Source organism: Sinohyriopsis cumingii, chromosome 1 (genome assembly GCF_028554795.1).
Source record: "Sinohyriopsis cumingii isolate HCF-2022 chromosome 1, ASM2855479v2, whole genome shotgun sequence".
Classification (NCBI taxonomy): Eukaryota; Metazoa; Mollusca; class Bivalvia; order Unionida; family Unionidae; genus Sinohyriopsis; species Sinohyriopsis cumingii.
This window is the reverse complement of record NC_142961.1, coordinates 55,392,235-55,416,677: the sequence shown is the minus strand read 5'-3', so window position 1 is coordinate 55,416,677 and position 24,443 is coordinate 55,392,235. Positions and strand designations below refer to the sequence as shown.

At 35.4% G+C, this 24,443-nt stretch overlaps 2 protein-coding genes across 2 annotated transcripts in view; one reads left to right on the top strand and one right to left on the bottom strand.

Moving 5' to 3' along the window:
- Window positions 1-14,124, bottom strand: part of LOC149806897 (U2 small nuclear ribonucleoprotein A'-like) — a 39,285-nt gene extending 25,161 nt beyond the window's left edge. Inside the window, exons 1-3 of the mRNA XM_089959291.1 lie at window positions 13,962-14,124; window positions 10,228-10,268; window positions 3,704-3,810 (exon numbers count right to left, since the gene is read on the bottom strand). Of these exons, the coding sequence (XP_089815417.1) occupies window positions 3,704-3,810; window positions 10,228-10,268; window positions 13,962-14,043 (230 nt within the window). The 5' untranslated portion in view covers window positions 14,044-14,124. The remainder of the gene's footprint in view (window positions 1-3,703; window positions 3,811-10,227; window positions 10,269-13,961) is intronic.
- Window positions 14,125-20,527: 6,403 nt separating this feature from the next.
- Window positions 20,528-23,840, top strand: LOC149806896 (actin-2). Its single transcript, XM_089959264.1, has 2 exons — window positions 20,528-20,734; window positions 22,499-23,840. The coding sequence occupies exons 1-2, from the start codon at window positions 20,609-20,611 to the stop codon at window positions 23,501-23,503; spliced, it is 1,131 nt and encodes a 376-aa protein (XP_089815390.1). The 5' UTR covers window positions 20,528-20,608; the 3' UTR covers window positions 23,504-23,840.
- The last annotated feature ends 603 nt before the right edge of the window (window positions 23,841-24,443 follow it).

Sequence of the window (24,443 nt, the reverse complement as noted above, 5' to 3'; positions counted from 1 at the left end):
TTAATGCCAGGTGTTGACTCGTGTAAGTTTCATTGGTGGGAATGGAGATCATAGTTTGCTTGTCTAGAAAAAATCTACAGCATTCATTCTTGGGATTTAGGAAGCAATTCACTACAAGCAAAACATGTAAAGCACAGCAAAAATAATTTTCTGAACTCCTGGTTGATGGAGATGTACTTTGTGAAGCTTGCCATAAAGGGGGGATTTAATTCCTGAATGCATGAAAATCGACGGTCACATTATATGTCACTTACACTGGTCAACAGTGAAATCATTACTGACTTGAAAAGGCCCTAATCTGTAGTATTTTGGTGTGCCGAACACGAATATAACCGAGAAAAATTTGTATTGGCTCTCGTTTTGAAGATATTCATATACCTCATTTTCTATGTTTCACTGTGTAAATTTCTCCAGTAGGACTGCAGCAACATCCGGAATAATGATGTAACATTGCATAATACCATCATGCTCACATCATCCACAGTTGATTGCATCATTTTCTGATGCAATGCAATACTAATGCCATGCGGCTGCTGAAGTAAGTTGACGTCAGCAGTGTACTATACATGTGTAGGCCTATGATACTAATGCCAGGCGGCTGCTGAAGCTGACGTAAGCAGTGTACTATATAAAGCCCAATCAGATAGGTTCAGCATTTAAAATATTTTAGACGTTGTGCGAGACAGTTCAAGCTACTGTTACATAAAACTTATTATTTTATCCATTTACGTACAATAAAGAACAGTAATGCCTCGAAAGTGTGTTAATACCACGGACAATTTTTGCTATATTTGTGGGGAAGTGACATTTGCCAACCAGAAGAAAAGTATCAATTCTCAAGTGAAGAAGGCATATCATCTTTACTTCGGATGCAAGGTTGGTGACCAAGACAAGCCTTGGGCTCCACATATATGCTGTGCTACATGTACAACACAGCTTTCACAGTGGTTGAATTGCAAAAGGTCATCAATGCCGTTTGCAGTCCCAATGGTGTGGAGAGAGCCAAGCAACCACCTAAATGACTGTTACTTCTGCTTGGTTCCTCCTCTTTCCGGCGGAATAACGAAGCGAAAGAAGTCGAGAATAGTCTACCCAAACATTCCGTCTGCATTGAGACCAGTTCCACATGGTGAGGGACTTCCTATTCCAGAACCTCCAGCAGAATATTCTCTTGATTCATCTGACGAAGACAAAGGTGAGTCGACCTGTTCTTCTCCTGGTCCATCAGCATGCAGTGATCCAGATTTTCACTGTGGTGCATCATCAACCCCACACAGAATAACACAGGAAGAACTAAATGACCTGATTCGTGATTTGGACTTATCAAAGAACAAGGCAGAATTGCTAGGATCAAGACTCCAACAATGGAATCTTCTAGAAGAAGATGTCACAATTACTGCATATCGAAAGCGCCACCAGCAATTGGAGCCTTTCTTCAGAAAGGAAAGTAATCTGATATTCTGTTCCGATATTGAGGGCCTCATGAATGCTTTAAAAATCACTCATGACCCACAAGAATGGAGACTATTTGTGGACTCTTCGAAACTGAGTCTCAAGGCTGTGCTTTTGCACAATGGAAACATTCTTCCATCTATTCCAGTAGCGTATGCTGTCCACATGAAAGAGACATACGATAACTTAAGGCAGCTACTGAATTCCATTGAGTATAACAAGTACAGCTGGCACCTCTGTGGTGATTTGAAGGTAGTTGCCCTTTTAATGGGACTGCAGCAAGGATATACAAAATACATGTGTTTCTTATGCGAGTGGGATAGCCGAGCAAGGGAAATGCACTACATGAGGAAGGAATGGACTCACAGGCAGAATGTAGCCATTGGAGAGAAGAATATCCAACACCCAGCTCTGGTTGAGGCTCAGAAAATCTTGCTACCACCCCTTCACATCAAACTAGGTTTGATGAAGAACTTCGTGAAAACCATTGACCGGACTTTGCCAGCCTTCCGATACCTGCATGAAAAATTCCCTCGACTCTGCGAAGCAAAGATTAAAGAGGGAGTTTTTGTGGGTCCTCAGATTCGAGAGCTTTTCAAAGATGACCGGTTCAACAACTTGCTGGAAGGTGACGCGAAACAAGCATGGAATGCTTTTCGCCTAGTTTCTACAAACTTCCTCGGAAATGTTAGGGCAGAAAACTATAAGGAACTAGTAGAAGACATGTTGATGAAGTATAAGAAACTTGGCTGCAATATGTCTCTAAAGATTCACTTCCTTCATTCCCATTTGGATTTCTTTCCTAGCAACTGTGGTATTGTTAGTGATGAACACGGCGAACGTTTTCATCAAGATATCGCAACAATGGAACAAAGATACCAGGGAAAATGGTCCACTACAATGCTGGCTGACTACTGCTGGACACTCCTCAGAGATGCTCCCGAACAGCTGTACAAGAGACAGGCGAAGAAATCTAAGATGTAGTCAATGACTTGATTTTTTATAGGTAGGCTATTACAGTTGACCTTTTACTATTGGAATGCATTTCGTTATGTAAACATTAATTTCTTGCAGATTACAAAAAAACTAGAGCCAATTTTGCAATTTGACTGTCATATTCGTGTTCAGCACATAAAAATTGATAAGAATTGACTAATTTTATTTCAGTAACATGACTTTTGTAAAAATTTGTTGTCCAGTGTTATCTTAGATTGCAAATTACAATCATAGGGTTTTAGTATTAAAATGTCATTATCTAAAGTTCCTTAGAAACCTATTATTTGGAAAACAATATATATAATATAGATTTGCTTAATACCTGATGTTGCTATTAAAAAAAAGAGAGACGTAGATGTCAGAAAAGTAGATATTTTACATGGGATAATGCATTTATTTCAGGTGACAACAGTCATACCTATGCACTAACGGTGATGCGGGATGCAAAGACCATGGAAGTAGTGCAAAACAGTCATGTAATGATTTATTTTGTAATATTATGGCTGTATTGCTTGTTGTCAATGAAGTAATAACTATCTCATCTTTTTCAATTTTCATTGTCTATTACAATAATAGCATTGGAAAAATATTCACTACTTGTTCTGGCGACATTTTTGGAAAATTGCCAACAAAATATTGAGGTTGGCAAATTTTTGGGTGTCATTTTAAAAGCCAGGACCATCTATGAACTTTTATCATTTTAATTTAATTCCATGTGAACAATCCCGTAAGGATCAATTAGTCTTATCCACTTATCCCAAAGTGAAGTTTATGTTATTTTTAATGCTATTGGTTTGGGTTTCATAATGAAAATTCTATCGTACTTGAAAAACTGATGATTTAATGACCATTATATATATATATATGGGCATGAAATCAAGTGTGACAAGATATTCCTTTCTCTTACAAATGCTTAAAATAGTTTTAAAAAAGTTGCGTCTTAAAGAAATACTTTTAAACAGATTTTTAAAATGTTTAATTATTTCTGAATCTGAATGTATTATTTCAAGAGAACAACAGATTTTAATTGGTTTGACTCAATAGGTGCATGACATTTTAATATTTATATAGACATTCATCCCAATGCAAAGTATAAAAGATATTTCCTGACTTCAAAATGTTGATATTTTCTATTTAAATTATTGTTTCCATTATAAAGGAGTTTAATATCTATGCAATAAAATAAAGAATTCCAAGTTTGGATTATTGTATAGCCATCTCTCTTTCTCTGTTATCTCTATCATTCAACACTTACCCAACTCTGTTGTTGTTTACAAGCAAGCAACTCAGTCTGCGGAGTAATGGAAAACCGTCAATTTTTCTTATATCATTATCTGACAGATCAATTGTATCAAACTGGTCCTGAAATTAAATTGCACATATTAATTTTCTATGCCAAGGTTTAATCAACTGCAAACTGCAGTCTATTTTCTCAAAAAGCATTGGAATAATGACCATGTCAAGTTGGGAACTTTGCTACTTTAAAAAAGGAATTTATTTTAGGCTACTGTTGAAAACAAATGTAATTAAATATGGCAACTGCTTCTACTGTAAGCCATCAAAAAATATCTCCAATTTATTTAACCTTCTACTTTGCACAATCCCACCTCTGGCTGCATTCAAGATTCGAAACCTGCAGTGTCATTACTCATTCTCGTAAAAGATTCAACAAACTATGATTGTCCTCCGCAACTAGTGTAGATGTTCAGGTTAAAAGGAGAAGCCTGTGTTACCTATATGTACACAATGTTATCATTATAAAGAAGAGTCAATTTTAACTACATATAAATGGAGTTCTGGTTATAAGGAGGAGTCTGTGTTGCCATTATGTACATAGAGGTATTGTTATAAGGAAGAGTCAGTATTAACTATATGCAGATGTAGTTCTGGTTAAAAGAAGTCTGTATTAACAATGTGTACATGTAGTTATGGCTAAAAGGACATGTCAATATTAACAATGTGTAGATGGAGTTATAGCTAGAAGGACATATCAATATTAACAATGTGTAGATGGAGTTCTGGTTAAAAGAACGAGTCAGTATTACTTGAGTGTACACTGAGTTCTGGTTACAAGGAAGAGCTATGTGTAAACGAATTTTGCATACAAGGAAGTGTAAGTATTACCTATGTGTAAATGGAGTTCTGGTTACAAGGAAAAGCTAAATGTAAATGGAGTTCTGGTTACAAAGAAGAGCTATAAGTACATGGAGTTCTGATTACAAGGAAAAGTCTACATTACTGATGTACAGATTCAGTCCAAGTTACATGGGAAAGTCAGCATTACCAATATAAAGATGGAGTTCAGGTTACAGGCAAGAGTCTGCATTACCTATGTGTAAACATAGTACAGGTTACCAGGAACCATCTGTATTACCTATCCAGGATCTGAGACCTTTAAGAATGAATGACCGTTGCCTGCCAGTGTTGTAATATTATGACTTTATCAGGCACTACATGTTCATGGCATATAACTGTTCACTGTATCAATTACTCATCCAACTGGATCACTGTACTAAATGTATACCCTCTCCTTTAATAAGTGCAGACTGAGATCAGATTAAAATAAAAACAGTGATGGATTGATGAATGGATGCAGACATAGAAATGGACAGACATGACCCATCATGTTATTTTCATAAATGTAAAGACAATTATATATATAAAAAATCCCAATTCAGTATGAAAATATATGTTCATTTTTACAGTGTTGTCAAAGTAAAACCTTCAATGTAATGAAGTTAACATTTAACAACTTGTTAAATCAAGTTGTTTTTTTTTGGAATACACTGACTTAATCAAGAAATCTTCTAACAATAAAACCATAATGCAGGGACTGGACAAGGTGAAAACAAGTATATAAATCACATTACTGTCAAAATCTTTACTTTGAATTGGAAGGAAAGTGGTAATCATATCACCAGCTATCAGGTCAAAGTATTGAAAAAAGCAATCAACTGTCATTTTGAGGAAGCAACAGTGCCAATTTTCCAGTTTTATTACAATTGTACATATGTAAAATTTTGTTTTTTGATTTAATTCCTATACTGCCTATATCTAAGATAAAAAGAAAGCACTTGATTTTTTATTTATGTATTCTTTTTTAATGAAGGGGTTCATTTATGGAGGCAGGATCATTTATTAAGCAGAATATCACATGTACAGAAGCCACACTGTTCAAAGGGGTAGAAAGATGACAAGAAAATGTTAAAATTTGGACCAACTGATCATACAGTTTATGTTTTATTCAAATACTGTCCTCTACCAATAGTTAGAATCCCTATCATGATACACTACCACCAGTGCAAATACTGTCCTCTATCGATAGTTAGAATCCCTATCATGATACACTACCACCAGTGCAAATATTGTGATTTATCAACATGACTATGATATCGAACCTGATCTATACAAAACTATCCTGAACAACAAAGGGGTTAAAAGAAAGGATAAATATTGTGACTTATCTATGTTTAAGTAATATCAAGAGGTGTTTGACTCTGAAAGGGTTCAATACTGGTTCTTGATACTTCCTTGGCATATACATATTAAAATTCATACTGCATTTCAATGAAAGTTCTTCAAGGTATTTTTGGGACAAACTGTAAATATTTCATTTTTTTAAGTTTGTTCGTGTTTACATGTGAATGGTCTTGTTTACAGTGGATATGCGACCAGTCTAACGTGACCTGTGCCTTCAACCTCAGCTAACAGTAAAGATTCATAAAACGCTGACACAGAGACAAATAAGAAAATTTTGTCAGCAATAAAAGTTATCATCAGGTAACTAGCATAAGCCCAGACATGGTAAAGGCTCTATTAATACATACTAATATATACTATCATGGCAAGGACTATTAATATATATTATCATGGCAAGAACTTCACTAATATATACTATCATGGCAAGGACTTCACTAATATATACTATCATGGCAAGGACTATTAATATATATTATCATGGAAAGGACTTAATATATATTATAATGGCAAGGACTTTATTAATATGTATTATAATGGCAAGGACTTTATTAATATGTATTATCATGGCAAGGACTATTAATATATATTATCATGGCAAGGACTATTAATATATATTATCATGGCAAGGACTTTATTAATATATACTATCATGGCAAGGACTATTAATATATATTATCATGGCAAGGACTTTATTAATATATACTATCATGGCAAGGACTATTAATATATATTATCATGGCAAGGACGATTAATATATATTATCATGGTAAGGACTTTATTAGTATATACTATTATGGCAAGGACTATTAATATATATTATCATGGCAAGAACTTCACTAATATATACTATCATGGCAAGGACTATCAATATATATTATCAGTGCAAGGACTTTATTAATATATACTATCATGGCAAGGACTATTAATATATATTATCATGGCAAGGGCTTTATTACTGTATACTATAATATATATTATCATGGTAAGGACTTTATTACTCATAGCTGCCAACATTCCAGGCTCACAATTAGTGAAAATAGGGATAAAAAGTCGTGAATTTGGACATGAATTCGTGAAAAACACCATGACAATAACTCCATCCACTCTGACCGTCAATACTACACTATATCAAGTTTGCAAAATAAAACTAAAACACTACATATATGCAGAAATATTGATTTATCAAGACATGATACCATGGCAGACCTCAACTGCCTGATTGTAAATTTGTTTTCTAAACAGTTCCGACTTCTTGCCTGCTGGTTGATCTTGGTGACTAAAATTGCTGACAAATTTTCTGCAGCTAAGGAGGCCCTAAAGCCTGTCTTATTTTTCCTCACTAAAGAAAATACTCTTTCACTGTCACTGTTGCTGTGAGGAATGCACAGGAGCTGCAGCATTTTCGGTTCTTCCACAGGAAAATTTGGAAGCGATTTTCGAGTCCGGGAACATTTGTCAGAACAAATGTTTAGCATGGTCTCCAGCTGATAAAGGTAGATTGTGTTCGACAAGAAAACTAACAAATAATGGTTCAGCGTTGGTAGCATGCAGATCTTCCACCAATGGTTTAAAATATTCCAGAGCTGAAATCTGCGAATTCTTAATTTTCCTGACATCGTCTCTGCGATGGCACACTGAGTGCAAAAAGCATGATGAATATCAATGTTTAATGGCAGAATGCATGGCCAATTTTTATATATTCCAAATTAAACTTCACTTTTTGAGTAATACATTTCTTTTTCCTTGGTGGTGAAGACATTTTCAAGATCTTACATACGATGCTTAACGGTAACTCAAATCAGTGTTGGTGACGCATGCGCAGAGCAAAATTCTGGTTAGGCCCCAGTTTTTCTCAAAAGCATTTGTAAAACTACTCTTATACATAGAGATTAAAATAAGCTAAAATGCTTGCTACCGGGCCAACTGTACTAATCGGCTGTAGATCTACTAATATTATGACCAGCAGTACTGGACCGTTTCGGCAACTGTGAATATCCCGACTAGCGTTTAACGGGAAATCGGTTATTTTATTAAAGATTTAAAATAATTGAGGATTGGAGAAATCGTGAATTTTTGGCTTGCGGCATGAATCCGTGAATCACTGAAAAAGTCATGAAATTCACACCAAATTCGTGAGGGTTGGCAGCTATGCATTACTGTATACTATAATATATATTATCATGGCAAGGGCTTTATTACTATATACTATCATGGCAATGACTATTAATATATATTATCATAGCAAGGACTTTATTAATATAAACTATCAACAGAAGAAAATGACGGCTAAGGCTTTTTATCAGTGAATCTAAGGCTACTAAATAAGTAGAGCAATGGTTTAGAGAACTACAAGCAAATTTTAATGGCTGACCGAAGACTGGCAAAGATGATGACTATTGATGGTTTTGTCTGACAGCTGTAGATTTACCATAAAAAAAATAACTTTATACACTTCATTGTAACTTTATCATTTCTTCATTTTTGTCATCTTTTTACCATTAATTCCCCAATCTACCTGTATCTTCTCTCAATGTCTAAGGTGATCAAATTGTTCATACTGGAGAAAGTCAATGTCGTAGCAGCCAGTACAAATTGTGGAGGAAGAACCCGGGGAAAACCCCGGATAAAACCACTGACCCACGAGAAGCTACTGGCAAGCTTTCTCACATACCAATATTGGCCGAACCCGAGACACAAACCCAAGCAGACAGAGGTGAGATGGCAGTGATCTGTAATGGTGAGGGCTTTAAACCACTCAGTACCTTGAGGGGTAAGAGCACATTGTAAAAATCTAAAATTGTCAAACAGGACATCCTATGGTTACTAAAATTTGATTGGTACACGACTCCCTCGATAATTAGCGCCCTGATAACTCGCAAACCCGCTTATAACGCATTGTCAGGTGTGGATCCCATTTTTTAAACCCGAAAATACCACAAAAGTTTATCCCTATTTGTTGAACTTGAAGAAAATCTCGATTAAAATTGATAATGGAAACTTTGATGTATCGCTTGTTTTATTGTTGAAAACGGTAGATAGAACCTGGAAATTTTAATGAACACTATGAAATATCAAATTTAAAAATAGCTCATACAATGTTTTACATTTTCTTTCCAAACGACATTCCTAGTACACCGCAATTAACGATATGTAAGGAAATTTTGATCAATGAAAATGTCACTTACGCCGAGTGGAGGCAGTACCTTAATAAATAAATACAAATTAAATAATTTTTTTTATCAAATGAAATTTGTGTTCTAGTTCCATCTTTTAGTTCCTTTTAAGTGTAATCATCATAAATGCAATGTGTCCTCTTGTAATTAAATGTAAAATGCGTCAACCTACCATAAGAGCTATGTCCGCGAGCGTTTCTCTGAGAACCTAATTAAGTGCCGACCGTGTTTTGATAACTGACTTGCGAAAGTATTTGTTGTATTGTTGCACTGAATAAAAAAGCTGGCCCCCTTTGTATTATCATGTTAATTATGTCTTTTGAATTAAAAAAAGGAGGTGGAATAAAAGAAAAGTTAAAAGGCACAAAAATCGGACTAACTTAAAATTTAGCGACCTCTGTCGTATGTCGGGTGAACTCACTTCATTTGATCAGTCGAACACTATAATAAACATGATTGTGTATGTATCATAAACTACCTTAAATTAACCGACTCTTTCATAACTGCGATCAAAGATAACAAGGCAGCCAAGCGAAAAATGAATACTTCGTAAAATAGAGAGATTAATTTCACAGATACGGACCATTGTGGGCAAGCGAAATAGATGTCGCATGTTTCTGAGGAAAAAAAAGAAATTTTGTTTGGCGGTGTATCAACAGTTAGTCTAGTTACCAAATTATGGACTACCAATTTGGCAAGATACTATTAAACACCACTATGGAAACCAGACTCCTCAAGAAAACAAAAAGCAGTGATGTAATACACAGATTTTTTGCGTACACGTAATGGTTGTTCAAACCAGTTTGAACGATCTTTCATATGTTGGTTATTTGTGAGGAAAAAATGTTATTTAAACAGAATAACGAACAACTTCATTAGAAAAAGTGCATTATTAAAAACTATTATCAACATGATTGTAAAATGAGGATTCACTCATTAAACAGCCCAGTTCCCTAATGCCGCTCCCCCACACGGTTTTCTCGATGTCAAAGGTCCTTCGGTAACTCGTGCCACGTTTATAGTGCGGTCTATGTTTGTGACCCCATTGTGTGCGAGTTAACGAGGGAGAGGTGTACTTGATGGAGTGTGAAAAAATTGATTGAAACATCTGGGAATGTATGCTTACCAATGATGCTCCCAAGTTTTCTATGACTGGTATCTTGTAACCTGAAAACAAATTAAAAAATCAGGATAAATATTAGAAAACCTCAACAGAACAAATTCTATGCAATGTTTGTGTATGTAAAGCCAACCATAAAATGATAATTTGATTATCTGATGCATTATGACATGTATTGCCTGTTTAATGGACAACAATTAACACAGACAACCTGTATACAAGTGGTCAAGCTTAAATCATATTTTTGGATGACATGATTTCTCCTTTCCATCTAAATAAGGCAAAGTTATGGAAAAATATGAAACAAATGAGTTAGCCGAGTTTATCATGACAAAATTAGTTTGTCAACACTTTGTGGTCTACTGGCTGTGCAAGATAAACACTATTAAATACACCAACGATTATCATTCTTTATGAAAATATTAAAGACTTCATTCCCAAAAACTTATAAAAACTTGGATAACTTTATTGGCAGCATTAAACAGCAGCCTTGAAAACAGGTAATTGTTCCCAAAAATAGGTGGCTAATATTTATCTCAGGCAAAGATAAATCACCTCAACCCACTTCATAATTTAAGTCTCAAAACTTCTTAAACAGCACAAAAGTTTGGTTTTGGGTTTGAAAAACTTGGGATTTCCAGTTTCTGGACTGAAAATGGTCAATACATAATGTTCAACAGCATATAAATGTATCTGCATCATCATTCATTACTATACAAGGGGTAAAGGTCACTATGTTCCAATGAAAGCAAAGGAAGAAGAAAAAGTCTGTCCTTTCCATCTATCCATTTTTGTTTTACACATCAAAGCACAAATATCTGGAATAAAAATGAAAAGAAACAACAAACTTCAATGATTTGCCATGTTCCAGTGTGTAAGGACACTTTGGTAGAAAACACACATGCCAACCCCTGGCGAGGAAAGTGTAATCCAAGTGGACAAAAAGAGTAATCCGAGCAGAAAAAATTTTAGTAATCCGAGCAGAATAAAAAACAGTAATCCACATATAACATAATAAAATTCAATGAGCATATGTAAAAAACTATTTATTTACCCCTCTGCTCTTGTAACAGCAATTAATGCTTCAAGTTTTCATATACAGCACTTTGAGCTTTGAAAAGCAACAGGCTCTCATATTGCATTTCAAAACACTTTGTACCAGCTGAGATTATGAATGTTCTGCACACCAGTCGAGTACTAAGTGCTGGGTTACAGAGCCTGGATCTGAATTCAGTTTTATTTTCTTTAACAATACTGAACAATCTCTCATAGTCAGTGTTAGAATGGTAAAGAACCAATATTCCTTTCATAACATGACAAAAGAAGAAGAAATTTATATCTTCCAGTTATTGGGTCTTTTAGGTGGGAAATAAGGTGCCACTGCACATCAACTCTGTCCACATGAAGTACATTGTCAGGTAGAATGCCATCTTGATACTTTAGGAGTTCTCATTCTAACGTATCGGCAGCCTTTCCTGCAGCAAAGTGCAGCATATGACATGGACAACCTAATATGTACACTGATGGAGACATTTTTCAAAATACAGAACGCAACTCCTTTATGAAGTTTCATGACTTAAGCAAATTTAAGTGAATTATTTTCTGCTAAACACCTAACAATATTTGATAATTTTGTTCTTGCACATGCATATTTTCTGCAATCAGAATTTTGGAATCAGGAAACATCCTTTTGAACAAAGGACCAACATAGTCTTCTACCGCTAGGGGTTGTCTGTGTTCTATTAAGAACTCAGTAAGTAATGCCTCTGCATTTATAAAATTCATGTCCACAGTTATTTCTGCTGTAAAAAGGAAGTTACCTTAGTATTGGAGTTAGTAAAACAAGCTAATTCAAGGTTTCTAGGTTTTACCACAATGATCAATATTCAAATCCTTTACACACAGCCTGCAATGGTCATAATTAGTTAACTGAAATAAGTTATAAATAAATGCAGGACGTCATTTCTTTTAACCAATGAGAGGACAGTATTCCATTCAGCAGGATCTCACTTGCATATTAAGCAGGCACAATCAAAGCCATGTCAAGCAGTAGTGTGGGAAAATGGTCTGGTATTCCTTAAAGATATGATAGTAAGCCAAGCTTCAGATATGCATACAAAGTTGAATGCCTGAGCTAAACAAATTTATTACCCTACAAGAAATGTAGCTTGAAATGACATTAACAGCACTTATTCTTAAATGGGTCATGCGAGAAAGGAGAGAAGTGTCCTCCCTTGTAGTTATTATATAGTACATGTATGACAGGTCAATTGAAAGCAACAATACGAGCCCCTGTGCTTGGCAAGGGTAAATAATGATCTTCCAAAGGAATAATGAATGCATGAGGATCCAAATAAAGTGAATAATTGCCATTTACAGGTATGTAAATCAAATTCTAAAACATCACTCCCATTACTGAAATAATCAGTGCCAAATGCCTACATGACCTGTATGACTTTTACTACTGTATACTGTACTCCTCAAATTGTTGTGATTAAGCTTTACTTGCCGTCTGATTTTTTTTCTTCTATTCAAGTTATGATAACTACTATTTCGAGTGGAAATTCATAAACTGCCTGCTAGCAACAACTGCCAATTTACTGCCCTGCGGTACTTGTCAGATTTGGAATGAAAATTCAATTTGATTCATAATGAATCTCCACGAACGCAGCAACTATTTAGAAGAAATAACCAACATATACCAGTAGTCCTGCAACGTAAGACACATCACCCGATATTTTTGTTCGGGTTGTGTGTGGGGTGACTGGTCTTACTGCCTAACTAATGGCGCTGTGTAATGTGTTTTGATGTTGACTAACAGTGTAACGAGTCAAATTTTCAGAAATATCACACACAACTGGCAACCAATAACAACGCTTTTCTACACAGTAAAGTTATGTTTTTTGTCAGACTTTACTTACCCTGATGTCTTTTCTCTAATAAATTCAAATTCTCACAAAAGAAATGAACCTGTTTTCAAGTTTCGTTGGCCTACATTTCAGTTGGCTGAAAAGCAATAAAAGTCGGGAATGCCAAAACTGGGTTAAGTTGAAATATTATTCTTTAACAAAACGAATACACATATATTATGCCTATTGGAACTGTAAGCAACGTTTTGTTTTGTTTAAGAAACATATACCCCACATGAACCTACTTAAACATACTTTGGCATACCTCGACTATTGTCATATTGCAACAAATTCAAATACATGTCAACAGAACATGAAAATGCATCCATTTGCTAGTGTCACATTTTCATTCCGCCAGGATAATTACAGCACAGCAAGTATATTAATTACAAATAAATTAGTGGAAGAGTATCGATATAGGCTGCCAAGTGTGCGAGATATTCATGAAAGTTTGACTACTCTTTCCGATGTCAACCGACATCGGATCACGCTATACAATGCCGTTATTTGGTTAGTAAAACACAGCACTAAAACAAAAACATGTGCAATGTATTGCATTGTAGGACCACCACGGCAGCAGTAATAACCGCTTACCGGTGCGAAAGTTAGAGGTAATCAAAGCAGTACTTCAAAATAAGTTCCTAAATTTGTTTACTGCTTGAAGAATAACAACCATACTTTCGACTCGCCCAAATCTGAGTTAACTTCAAAGTATCTACTTTAAAAACTCTCCCAATAAAGATACAATTAACGCTAAGAGCATAGGTTTTTGCGAACCCTCGATATAACATAACAGTAACGAGTTTCGCGATACCCCGGTCATTAGGATACCTCTCAGATCCAGTTCTCTTTCTCTAATTGCATTTGTATATTGGGCAGCCTGTTCTATTAACTCTGCCGTTAATTTCACCATTTTGTCTCCCGATTTTCAAACTATTTTCATTCAGAAATTTGATTGCATGTGCATGTCCCATCTAGTCTCGTTTACCCAGAATCTCGCGTTGCTCTATGAGACTATGACGAAGCAATTACAGAGCCTCGCGAGTCAGCTTGAACGAATGAAAACTCAGTTATTCCCATTAAGCATATTAAACGTCTCAGATCCAATTTAAAAAATAAAATGGAAAATCAACAATTTTACATATTAGTGTGTCTACCTTATTAGAACAACACCGTACATACATTTGTAGAAAAAGAAATTGTTTCATAAAATGCCTCGTGACTTCTCGAGTGTTTATTGAGAAATGGACCAGGTATACCGCATGTGCTAGTAATATGCCCTGTATCAAACTAGTTGACATACAATCCTCAAGTAAAACGAACGACTATGACAAAAGTCTCCCCAATCATCTGTTGATAAAACATAAATTTACATAACTGTTATTTAATTTCCACGTTCGTGAGCTTGGTAATGTTTAGCATGTGTTGAAACCTCCTACAGCAATGTTTTACGCAATGTTTGAAACCTAAAAAAAGGACAACAATCTGATTAAAATCAGTGAAGACAATGGAAATTTTATTTGAATCAAATTGCCTATAAAACAAACCCACCACCACCACCACCACCAGCAAAATAAATTTTAAAAAGTAATAAATGTGAGTTTTCGGGTTTAAACGGATGTAATTGACACACACTCTCCCGGGTACATACACGCGCACATGACTACCACCAATGAAATTGACAGAATGAAACAATAAATGTGGACATAAATTCACTTTTAATGTGTGAATTGAAAATATAAAATCTCGGTTTATTTGTTATACCATCTATACAAGTTTGTGTTCTTTATTTATTAAGGCAACAGCTGTCTTGGCGGGGGGGGGGGGGGCACGAAACTGGGGGAGCTTGTTTAACACATATTACAATTAGAGCAGATTATATATATATATATATATATATATATATATATATATATATATATATATATATATATTCAAAGAAAACATTTTTCTACGAAAATTTCGCAGAATTTCTTCAGTGATACAGAATATATATTTTGGGGGCACACTGTCCTCATGTCGTACCGGGCCCTCACATCCCTAAAACTGCCGCTGATTAGGGTGAGGGTTGCACGCCATTGATCAAAAGATAGTATTAGACATTTCAATGAGATGACACGTTTCGGTTTCTGCGCGTAGTCGGATTTAAGTATCAATATTTCCTGGTGATAACGTTTAGAGTGTATAACATTTGCATTGTTCTAGTTTTACTTGTATATGCTCCGCACAGAGCCACTAGAGTCATACACACCGAAATTAAGTCAAGTGAACAAGACTTTTAAATAAATTGTTTTCATTGGAGTGAGTGTCTTTTCAACTTAAGAAAATAAAGATAAAGCTTCATTAAATGTCCATTTTAAATAGACCGATATATATATAAACACGTGTATATTTTATGATCGGACAATTTGAGAACAAGTTGCTGACAAGTGTGTGACGTGGCACATTATTCATATCATTTCTGCAACACAAATATATCGGACACACACTAAGCTTAATGGACACTTACCTAACCTGTTACGAGATGAACAATCGTTTATAAACCTGCAAAGCAACGAAGTTGTTTTGTTTCTAAGAGCTCGAGGATTGTTTAGATACACATACTTATTAAGAATATATATATATATATATATATATATATATATATATATATATATATATATATATATATATATATAATTCATTGTTATTCTGTAAGGTATACATGGGATAAATATATTCATACATTAGCAAATCCGATGCTAAATTGAAATGTTTAAAAACAAAAATGATAATCTCTCGAACGAGTGTTTTTTAATTACATTATTTTGGGGTTTTGACAAGCTGAATGTAACTGATCTGCATCTTTGAAAAGAGAGGTATGAAAAAATAAACTAATATTGTTGACGAGAGTGTAAACTTGGTGATCGTTTGTAACTCCAGAACATGTTATTTCTTTCAGAATGCAGAGATAAGCTTTTCAAGCTATAGACACATTTTCATGGTTTCTCAAAAGAAAAGAAGCACTAAAATAAGCAGGACATGAAATTGAAATTCGTATCTTAATGTTGTAAATATATTTAGATTTACACAATAATTCCACTTAGTAAGAAAATATTTATGACTAAAACGGTCATAAAATATTAACATTGTTGTAAGATATACTCCAGGATTTTTAAAAAATATGTCTGTAATTCTTAAATATATAAATCCAATTAGCACATGTCCATGCAAACTTGTGTATTTTTAAATTACAAGCATGATTTCTATTTCAAGTGTACTCTCTATCAGCATTTTAACTAAGCCGACTTGCAATTTCAATTAAAATAAATTTGAATGACAGAACTGTCACCAAAACAACAAATGTTTTCAAAGATATTAAGTATCATATGATAAGTCACACACAGACACACACACACGCTTATATATATATATATATATATATATATATATATATATATATATATATATATATATACTTCCCACAAAATATAAATATAACTAAGTGTACCTATTTAGAAAATATATGGTGGCAATATTACAGCATCAGCAGAACTAAATAAAAGCATAAACATTTCTTAGTCATGTATTTTACTGAAATGATGCTGGAGACAGACAGTTTGACGACAAATGCCAGTCTACACTACAGAAGAATATGGTATTCGACTAAACAGTTAGGTTCCGCTCTTTCTTTACACAATTTATACGGCGGAGCAATCGAGTCTAGCCAGAAATCTTGTTATGTATAACAATAACCTCATTATTAAGAACTTAACAAAACTGATTATATAATGTGTAAGATTTTCAAAAAAGCGAAAATACAGTTTCAAAATTATCTAGAATAGATAATATATAGAAATCAAGCGCTAAAGACAGATTTATAAGCCCCACCACCACCACCACCACCAAAAGAAACCACAGCAACAATAAACAAAACAAAGGGGAAAAAAATCAAGTGTCGACTCCACGCGAGAAAGCTTGCCCGTAGCTTCTCGTGGATCGGTGGTTCTTTCCGGGTTTTCCCCGGATTCTTCCTCTACAACTTATACTGGCCGCCATGTATAACCTATCTTGTGCTGAAAAACAGCGTTAAACCCAATACCAACAATAACAACAAATTTTTACAACAGTTAGATACTTCACCAAATATTCACGTATATAATTACTTAGTGATGGGCTAATTGGAACCAAGAGAGACAATCTGTATCATGACATGCCAACTGAAAATCGCTCGATCTCTTACCAAATTCGTGCAGCACATGCATTATCTGAACAAACACAAGCGTCGGCTCAAGACTTTTTAAACGGCAATGTACGTTACCAAATATTGATTTATATAATGACTGAGTGATGAGCTAATTCGAACCCACAAAAATAGCATGATATCATGTCTACCAAACATCGATGGCCTCTTTCATTTCATCTTCGCTAGCCAAGGTTACGATACGATAGCCCTATCTACAAGGCTATCATACCGGAACCTTGGCTTGCGAAGATGCCTACATTTATGCAACACATCAATACCAGGCCCGCCCCTGGGCCAAGGCAAACGAGGCAACCGCCTTTGGCCACGCGCTTTTAGGAAATCAACTTCGCAATGCAAGGTTTTTGCTTGAGGACCCATTCATTGCTTGCTGCATTAGGGCCCCGCATACTGACTTGGGCCCCGCACATCCCAGGGCCGGGCCTGATAAATACAGTACCTAATTTTCTGTTTTGAATTTTAAATTCAGACAGTGAATCTAGGTGTTAAGAATGTCTTTTTAAGCTCATTTCCATTTGAAGAGTTATTATCATTATTGAAAAATTAATGCTGGTTTAGAATTGTTACTATAACTTTTTAATTTTTGTATCAATAACAAATATTGGTCATATTACCCAGCATACAACATCAGAACTGTGCCTGAGTAAATGAGAAAACTACTAGAAATCCCCGATCTGAAACAAAAAATCATATCGACCACAGTTATAAAAAAAAAAAAAATGAAAAAAAAAGAAAGACAAGGTTTGACTTTCAGTGATTCGCCTATACCAACTAATCAGGAAGAACTTGCTCGGTTTAATTTTCCCCTTCTAATGCCCCAGGAAGTTAAAATGTAGTATATACCACCGATTACTAGACCAAGAGTGTTGGTTTTTGCCACTTTATTTATTTATTTATTTATTTATTTATTTCCTAAGAAAACTATAAAGTTGTTGATCCATTGGGGATAGTCTGCCCTGTACAAATTAAGGATTAGGGAGCTATCTATTACTGTATTAAATGATGTGGTTTGGTGTTCGTACACAGACGACAGAGTTTTATTGCGCTTTATTGATCCACTGCCGCGAATCTTATTCAAGAATGGTGATTTGCAATTCATCTACTCTATTCTCTGGTTAGTGATGTCCGAAAATGATAATACGTGTCGTAGTACAACAGAACAACGTGTTGCTCTGTCTACCTGAGTTTTATAACACCCCATCACAGATCATGGTTTCCAATCGGCAGCTACATGTACATACGATACATGTACATAGCACACCTAGGCTTGTCTATACAGCTTACACATTCTAGTTCATTCGGTGTACATTACCATGCCTTACCGATGGCTAACGATTCCCAAATGAGGACAAAACTATGCTCTAGCGAGTTCACATCGATTGGTGTAAGTTCTGGCTATTTCGAAGCGCTCACTATGACAGAAATTTAACTACATATATATATTTTTTTTCTGCTGAGGGGAAATAAAATTGTATTTTTACTTCCGTGACTTCAATGAAGTGAAAAACTTGGAAAAACTTGCTCACTTACGTGAAAAAAGATTTATTTCACGCAAGTTAGTTCTTGTCCATAGAAATGATTGGGTTTATTTGTCGATTAATCAATATAAAATAAATGAACATAATACTACTACTACTAATAATAATAATAATAATTCCATGAACCAACGTAGTCAAAATTTGTCCATGTATATTTTTTTTTAATTGACGATTTCATACAAAATAACTGCAATGGACAGAAAATATCAGTCACAACAATTATGCAAATTTTATGTGACCCATTTTGCGATTCATGTGTAGGATTTTTTTATATTTGGGACATGTGAACTCAAATAAGCACAGCAGTAACTTAACATCATGATTAATTAAAACTGTTAGGAATATATATATATATATATATATATATATATATATATTGCATTATTCTCATTAGAAATAAGTAAAAAAAACTATTCGGCTGCCCCTCGGGAAAAAAAGCTTTTATTTGTTTATAACTCTTAACTTTACACAACAACGAAAAATTCCAGTACATCTGAATGTGTACGAGAGCCCGTGTGCCATCCGGGTAATCACTTTTCACGGGGGTCGGTGGTTCTACCGGTACTTTACCCCCAATTCCACTGGCCGCTATATATATATATATATATATATATATATATATATATAGAGAGAGAGAGAGAGAGAGAGAGAGAGAGAGAGAGAGAGAGAGATTAGTGGTCAGGAAGTAACCGAAATAATACCCTTTGGTATTTTAACTAATTTTATGGCCATCTCTAAAGCTCTAATCACTTCTACGTGCTGGTATGGAGCTGCGAGGTGTCAACAAATATAACCAGTGGTCGGTCAGTGATGTTACGAATAAGTAACTTAAAATTTACAGCGATATGTTGAAGGGGCCCATTCAAAACTGAATGCTACTCAGTTTTTAATGTGGTCAAAATTAAATAAAGTTTTAAAATAAAATTTTAAAAATGACTGACTTTTCTAGTGGCAGTATATTTACAATATTTTTCTGGGTTTATTTTGAATTACAATTACGTAATCTAGATAATTATGTCAGTGTCATGACCAAACCGGGCATATAAACCTGAACGACATCGATATTACTTTATCAAATTTACACTCATCCGATACCTTTATTTGTGTCACATATACTGAATTCATTATCCAATTTATTAAATAAACATATTACAGAAGGACTTAACAAAATTTAAACGCAGGTTAAGACAGTCCCAAAATAATGTATTGGAACCACATATTAACGTATTATATCCATATATGTATTGAGCTATTTGTTCAATACACTCATTCGGTTAATCTGAGATTAAATGTATCAACTCTTGGTCGAATTTAACGCACCCACAGCCACGTACTTTGTGGGTGAACAATAAAACACATATTCCAGTAAGCAATAATGACCAAGGTCTAAGTACATGTAGGTGATTTCATTTAACACCTATGCTAGAGGAACACAAGACCAATAATTAACCTGTCGTGAATGGCGCTTCTGTACATGCGCACTTCAAGTAGTGAATCGAGTCATACAGTCCCGCCATACCATATATGGCACTACTATATTACCATAAATGGTAATATGCAAGAAAACTCGCTTATTTTTCCAGGAACCGGCCGCATAGCGGTATAAATAGAACCGTTCGCGACACAGAACCACACAGCACATTTGCTTCACTTTTGTGTAGAGGTCTATAGTAAAACCCACGACTTAAACACTTAACATGTCCGACGAAGACGTAGCCGCTTTAGTTGTGGACAATGGATCCGGCATGTGCAAGGCCGGTTTTGCCGGCGATGACGCACCAAGAGCAGTTTTCCCCTCCATTGTCGGGAGACCCAGGCATCAGGTAAACATTTTAACTCTTAATTTAAATTTTTCGTTTATATTTTATTCGACAAGAGATGAATAGTGTTATATTAACTAAGTTAATGGAAATCATATTTTTTTAAAAATTTCGATGTGATTTTATATTCTTTGAGCGTGAGCATAATTGGGAACCGGATATTTTAAATTGTTACGTCGCGCAAAGCTAAGTATTTTTTTTATCATAGGGGTAAATTTAACACGTTGACCAATGCCGGTCGTCATTGCAGCAGGTATTTTTTTGGCAATGCTACTTTGTCGTGAACAGAAAATCTAATTTTAAAGCGTTTCTACAAGGCAAATAGTTGTAGAAATTCTATTAAAATACGAAAGTGAACCAGTCCAAAACTTGGTCTATTCTGAAACATAGCATGTACATGTACACAAGTCTTCTCACCCTACTACAGCGGGATCGACAATGTAAAAGGTTACAGGTTTAGCGAGCGTGTAACTTCTTGCTTTACCACTGCTCGTATAAACTAATAAAGGATTCCGTTTAGCTGGCGAGTACTTGGAAGTTTTAGTGACCATTTAGAAACTCGCCAAAATGGATTTAGTTTTAGTCGATTCAACATTTACCTTCAGGTTACGAGCTATTAATGCCAACTTTATCGCAATGTTCAATTTATGCTGTGCTTGTTTGAAGTATTGGGGCAAAATGCATGGTGTGTGCGGTATTCTTTGTTTGCCCAGTCTTAAACGAAGGTTGATTAATGGGAAATGTAAGGGGTAACTTTATTTGATATTGCATATTGAGAAAATTTTGTAAAAGGAAAGGTTATGCAGGTGAAAGATTTCATGGTTTCTTCCGCATTTTGAAGACTGCTAACGCAATGGAGGAAGAGGAAAAATGATTTAGGCACATTTATTGTTTGTACAACTTAAAATGCAGAGTTTGGAGTCGTTCCTTTTAATTGAAAGTTTTTTTTTGTTTTTTTTTTAATCGTGTAAAAGTTTAGAAGTGGCCGGTAATGTTTTGAAGGTGCATTTTAAACAAGTTTTACATATAATAAATAATAATAGTGGCATATGATCGGATAACCTTATAATTTGCAAATGCCCGGAGTCGGTGGTTGTGAACCAGTGCCGGATTACCGCGACGGATCAAAATTGTTGTTTAATAACATAAAATGTTAATTTGTTTAATATCAATAGTTAATATTTATTTTGTGTACTAAAATTTGTTGATTAAAATGGTTGGTAAAATTAAAAAAAAAAAAAAGTATTAGGAGACAGTTTGCTAGGGAAGGCCGAAGATTTCGACTGAGTAAGGGCCTCGGCAGGGTTTAATCCGGCACTGTTATGAACATATTGAAGGTTCACTGCCCAAATTTGAATTAACGATTTTTGTGGTGGGGCGGACCTGACGGTTCTTTATGCTGACGCAGCACTCGACATGCTGTGACTAATGCGTCCTCGAGTCATCGACCGACTCGTAACAAAAGCTTGTTCATCTGTTGTACCGTACGTGCTCCTTTAGTAACGCTTAAGTTGAGATTTTTTTTTTACAACGCTGGACTTTTGCTTTTTAATGTTAAATAATAAAAATGTCTTGCCAAGTTGGTGTCTTCAGGGGCTATATACTTCATTTTAAAAGAAAAAAAAAAACATTGTAAAAATGGTTCTGATATTTTAGAGGACACTTTGTCGTTGTTTCTGCAGCAAAAAGAAAATAGCAACATTTAATTTACATGTCATTTAAAAAAAATTCTGTTCATATTTTCATGGAAATTATTTCTATTTTTAGGGTGTGATGGTTGGTATGGGGCAGAAAGATAGCTATGTTGGAGATGAAGCCCAGAGCAAGAGAGGTATCCTCACCCTGAAGTATCCTATTGAACACGGAATTGTAACAAACTGGGATGATATGGAGAAGATATGGCACCACACATTTTACAATGAACTCCGTGTGGCCCCAGAGGAACACCCTGTCCTTCTGACGGAAGCTCCCCTCAACCCAAAAGCCAACAGAGAAAAGATGACACAGATCATGTTCGAGACCTTCAACACACCAGCTATGTATGTTGCCATCCAGGCCGTATTGTCTCTCTATGCTTCTGGTCGTACAACTGGTATTGTGTTGGATTCGGGTGATGGTGTGACCCATACTGTCCCTATCTATGAAGGTTACGCCCTTCCCCACGCTATTATGCGTCTTGACTTGGCAGGAAGAGATCTGACGGACTATCTTATGAAAATCCTCACAGAACGTGGTTATTCATTCACCACCACTGCAGAGAGAGAAATTGTCAGAGACATTAAGGAGAAACTGTGCTATGTAGCTCTAGACTTTGAACAGGAAATGGCTACTGCTGCTTCATCCAGTTCTCTTGAGAAGAGCTACGAACTACCTGATGGCCAGGTGATCACCATTGGAAATGAGAGATTTAGGTGCCCAGAGGCTTTGTTCCAGCCCAGCTTCTTGGGAATGGAATCTGCAGGTATCCATGAAACAACATACAACAGCATCATGAAGTGTGACGTAGACATCAGGAAAGACTTGTATGCTAACACTGTATTGTCTGGTGGTTCTACCATGTTCCCTGGAATTGCCGACAGGATGCAAAAGGAAATTACAGCCCTTGCTCCATCAACGATGAAGATCAAGGTTATTGCACCACCAGAGAGGAAGTACTCTGTATGGATTGGTGGTTCCATCTTGGCTTCTCTCTCCACCTTCCAGCAGATGTGGATTAGCAAGCAGGAGTATGATGAATCTGGGCCCAGCATTGTCCACAGAAAGTGCTTCTAAACTTGTCTATTTTACTTTCTCTAGCCAGAGATGGTATTTTTGTTCAAGTCCCAGCTTGGAACATTGGTAGGAAAAATGCGTTCTTGCACGAGTCCATTAGATCTGATTAAAGCGTTTCAATTGTGCAATACAGAGATCGAAATCCTCTTGCTCATAATCGTACAGAAGGACCTGCCAAAGACAACATATTGAGTAAAATCATAAGACTATATTATAATTGGTGAAATTATTTTGTAAGCTAATGGCACGAAAAATTCCGCGATAGCAGTTGTTAATACTTTTGTATTGTTGATGTTAATGTGATAATTATCATTTTTGTAATAAAAAGTAAATTTGCTTTTCCCATTTGTTTTTAAATCGAGAACACTTTTCCTTGTTTCACTCTTTTATCATCTTCCCTGACATGAAACGGCTTTCTGTCTAGATTCCACTTTTCAAAAACTGAGCTGGAGGAAACCGGTATAAAGACACGAGCAACTGAAATAGCACATGAAATAGCACAATTTTGATGAAGCTGCATGCACCAGCAACGTTTTATACGGCAGCAGCAATAATTTTAACATTGTAGAAATTGTTCTACTTAATGTATTAAAACTTGCATGTATGCGATTATATTTACATGAAAGACTAGTAAATGGCATTTCTCGTCTCGAAAACTAATTCACGAGGTTAAGTGCATGGAAGTCTCGACTGTCAACTTTTAAGTGTGAAATGATCATTTCTTGTATAAATGAAAATAATTTAAACCGATTTTTTATTGTTTTTTTTTTTTTTTTACAAGAATAAAAGGGCTGAACTGCTTGCGACCAAAGTGGTTTGGAACGCTTTTAAATCGCGCGGACGTTACTAAAATTTAGGATCGACAATGTCGATTTTGTTGCTGTCAAAAAATCGGGCATGTGCAATATAGAGTTGGTCTGGTTTGGCCTTGCATGTACGG

What these genes read in the sequence shown, in the direction of transcription:
- LOC149806896 (XM_089959264.1), top strand. Translation starts at nt 20,609, where the DNA reads ATGTCCGACGAAGACGTAGCCGCTTTAGTTGTGGACAATGGATCCGGC. An exon ending in TCGGGAGACCCAGGCATCAG is followed by an intron (nt 20,735 to 22,498) that starts GTAAACATTTTA and finishes TTCTATTTTTAG; the next exon opens with GGTGTGATGGTTGGTATGGG.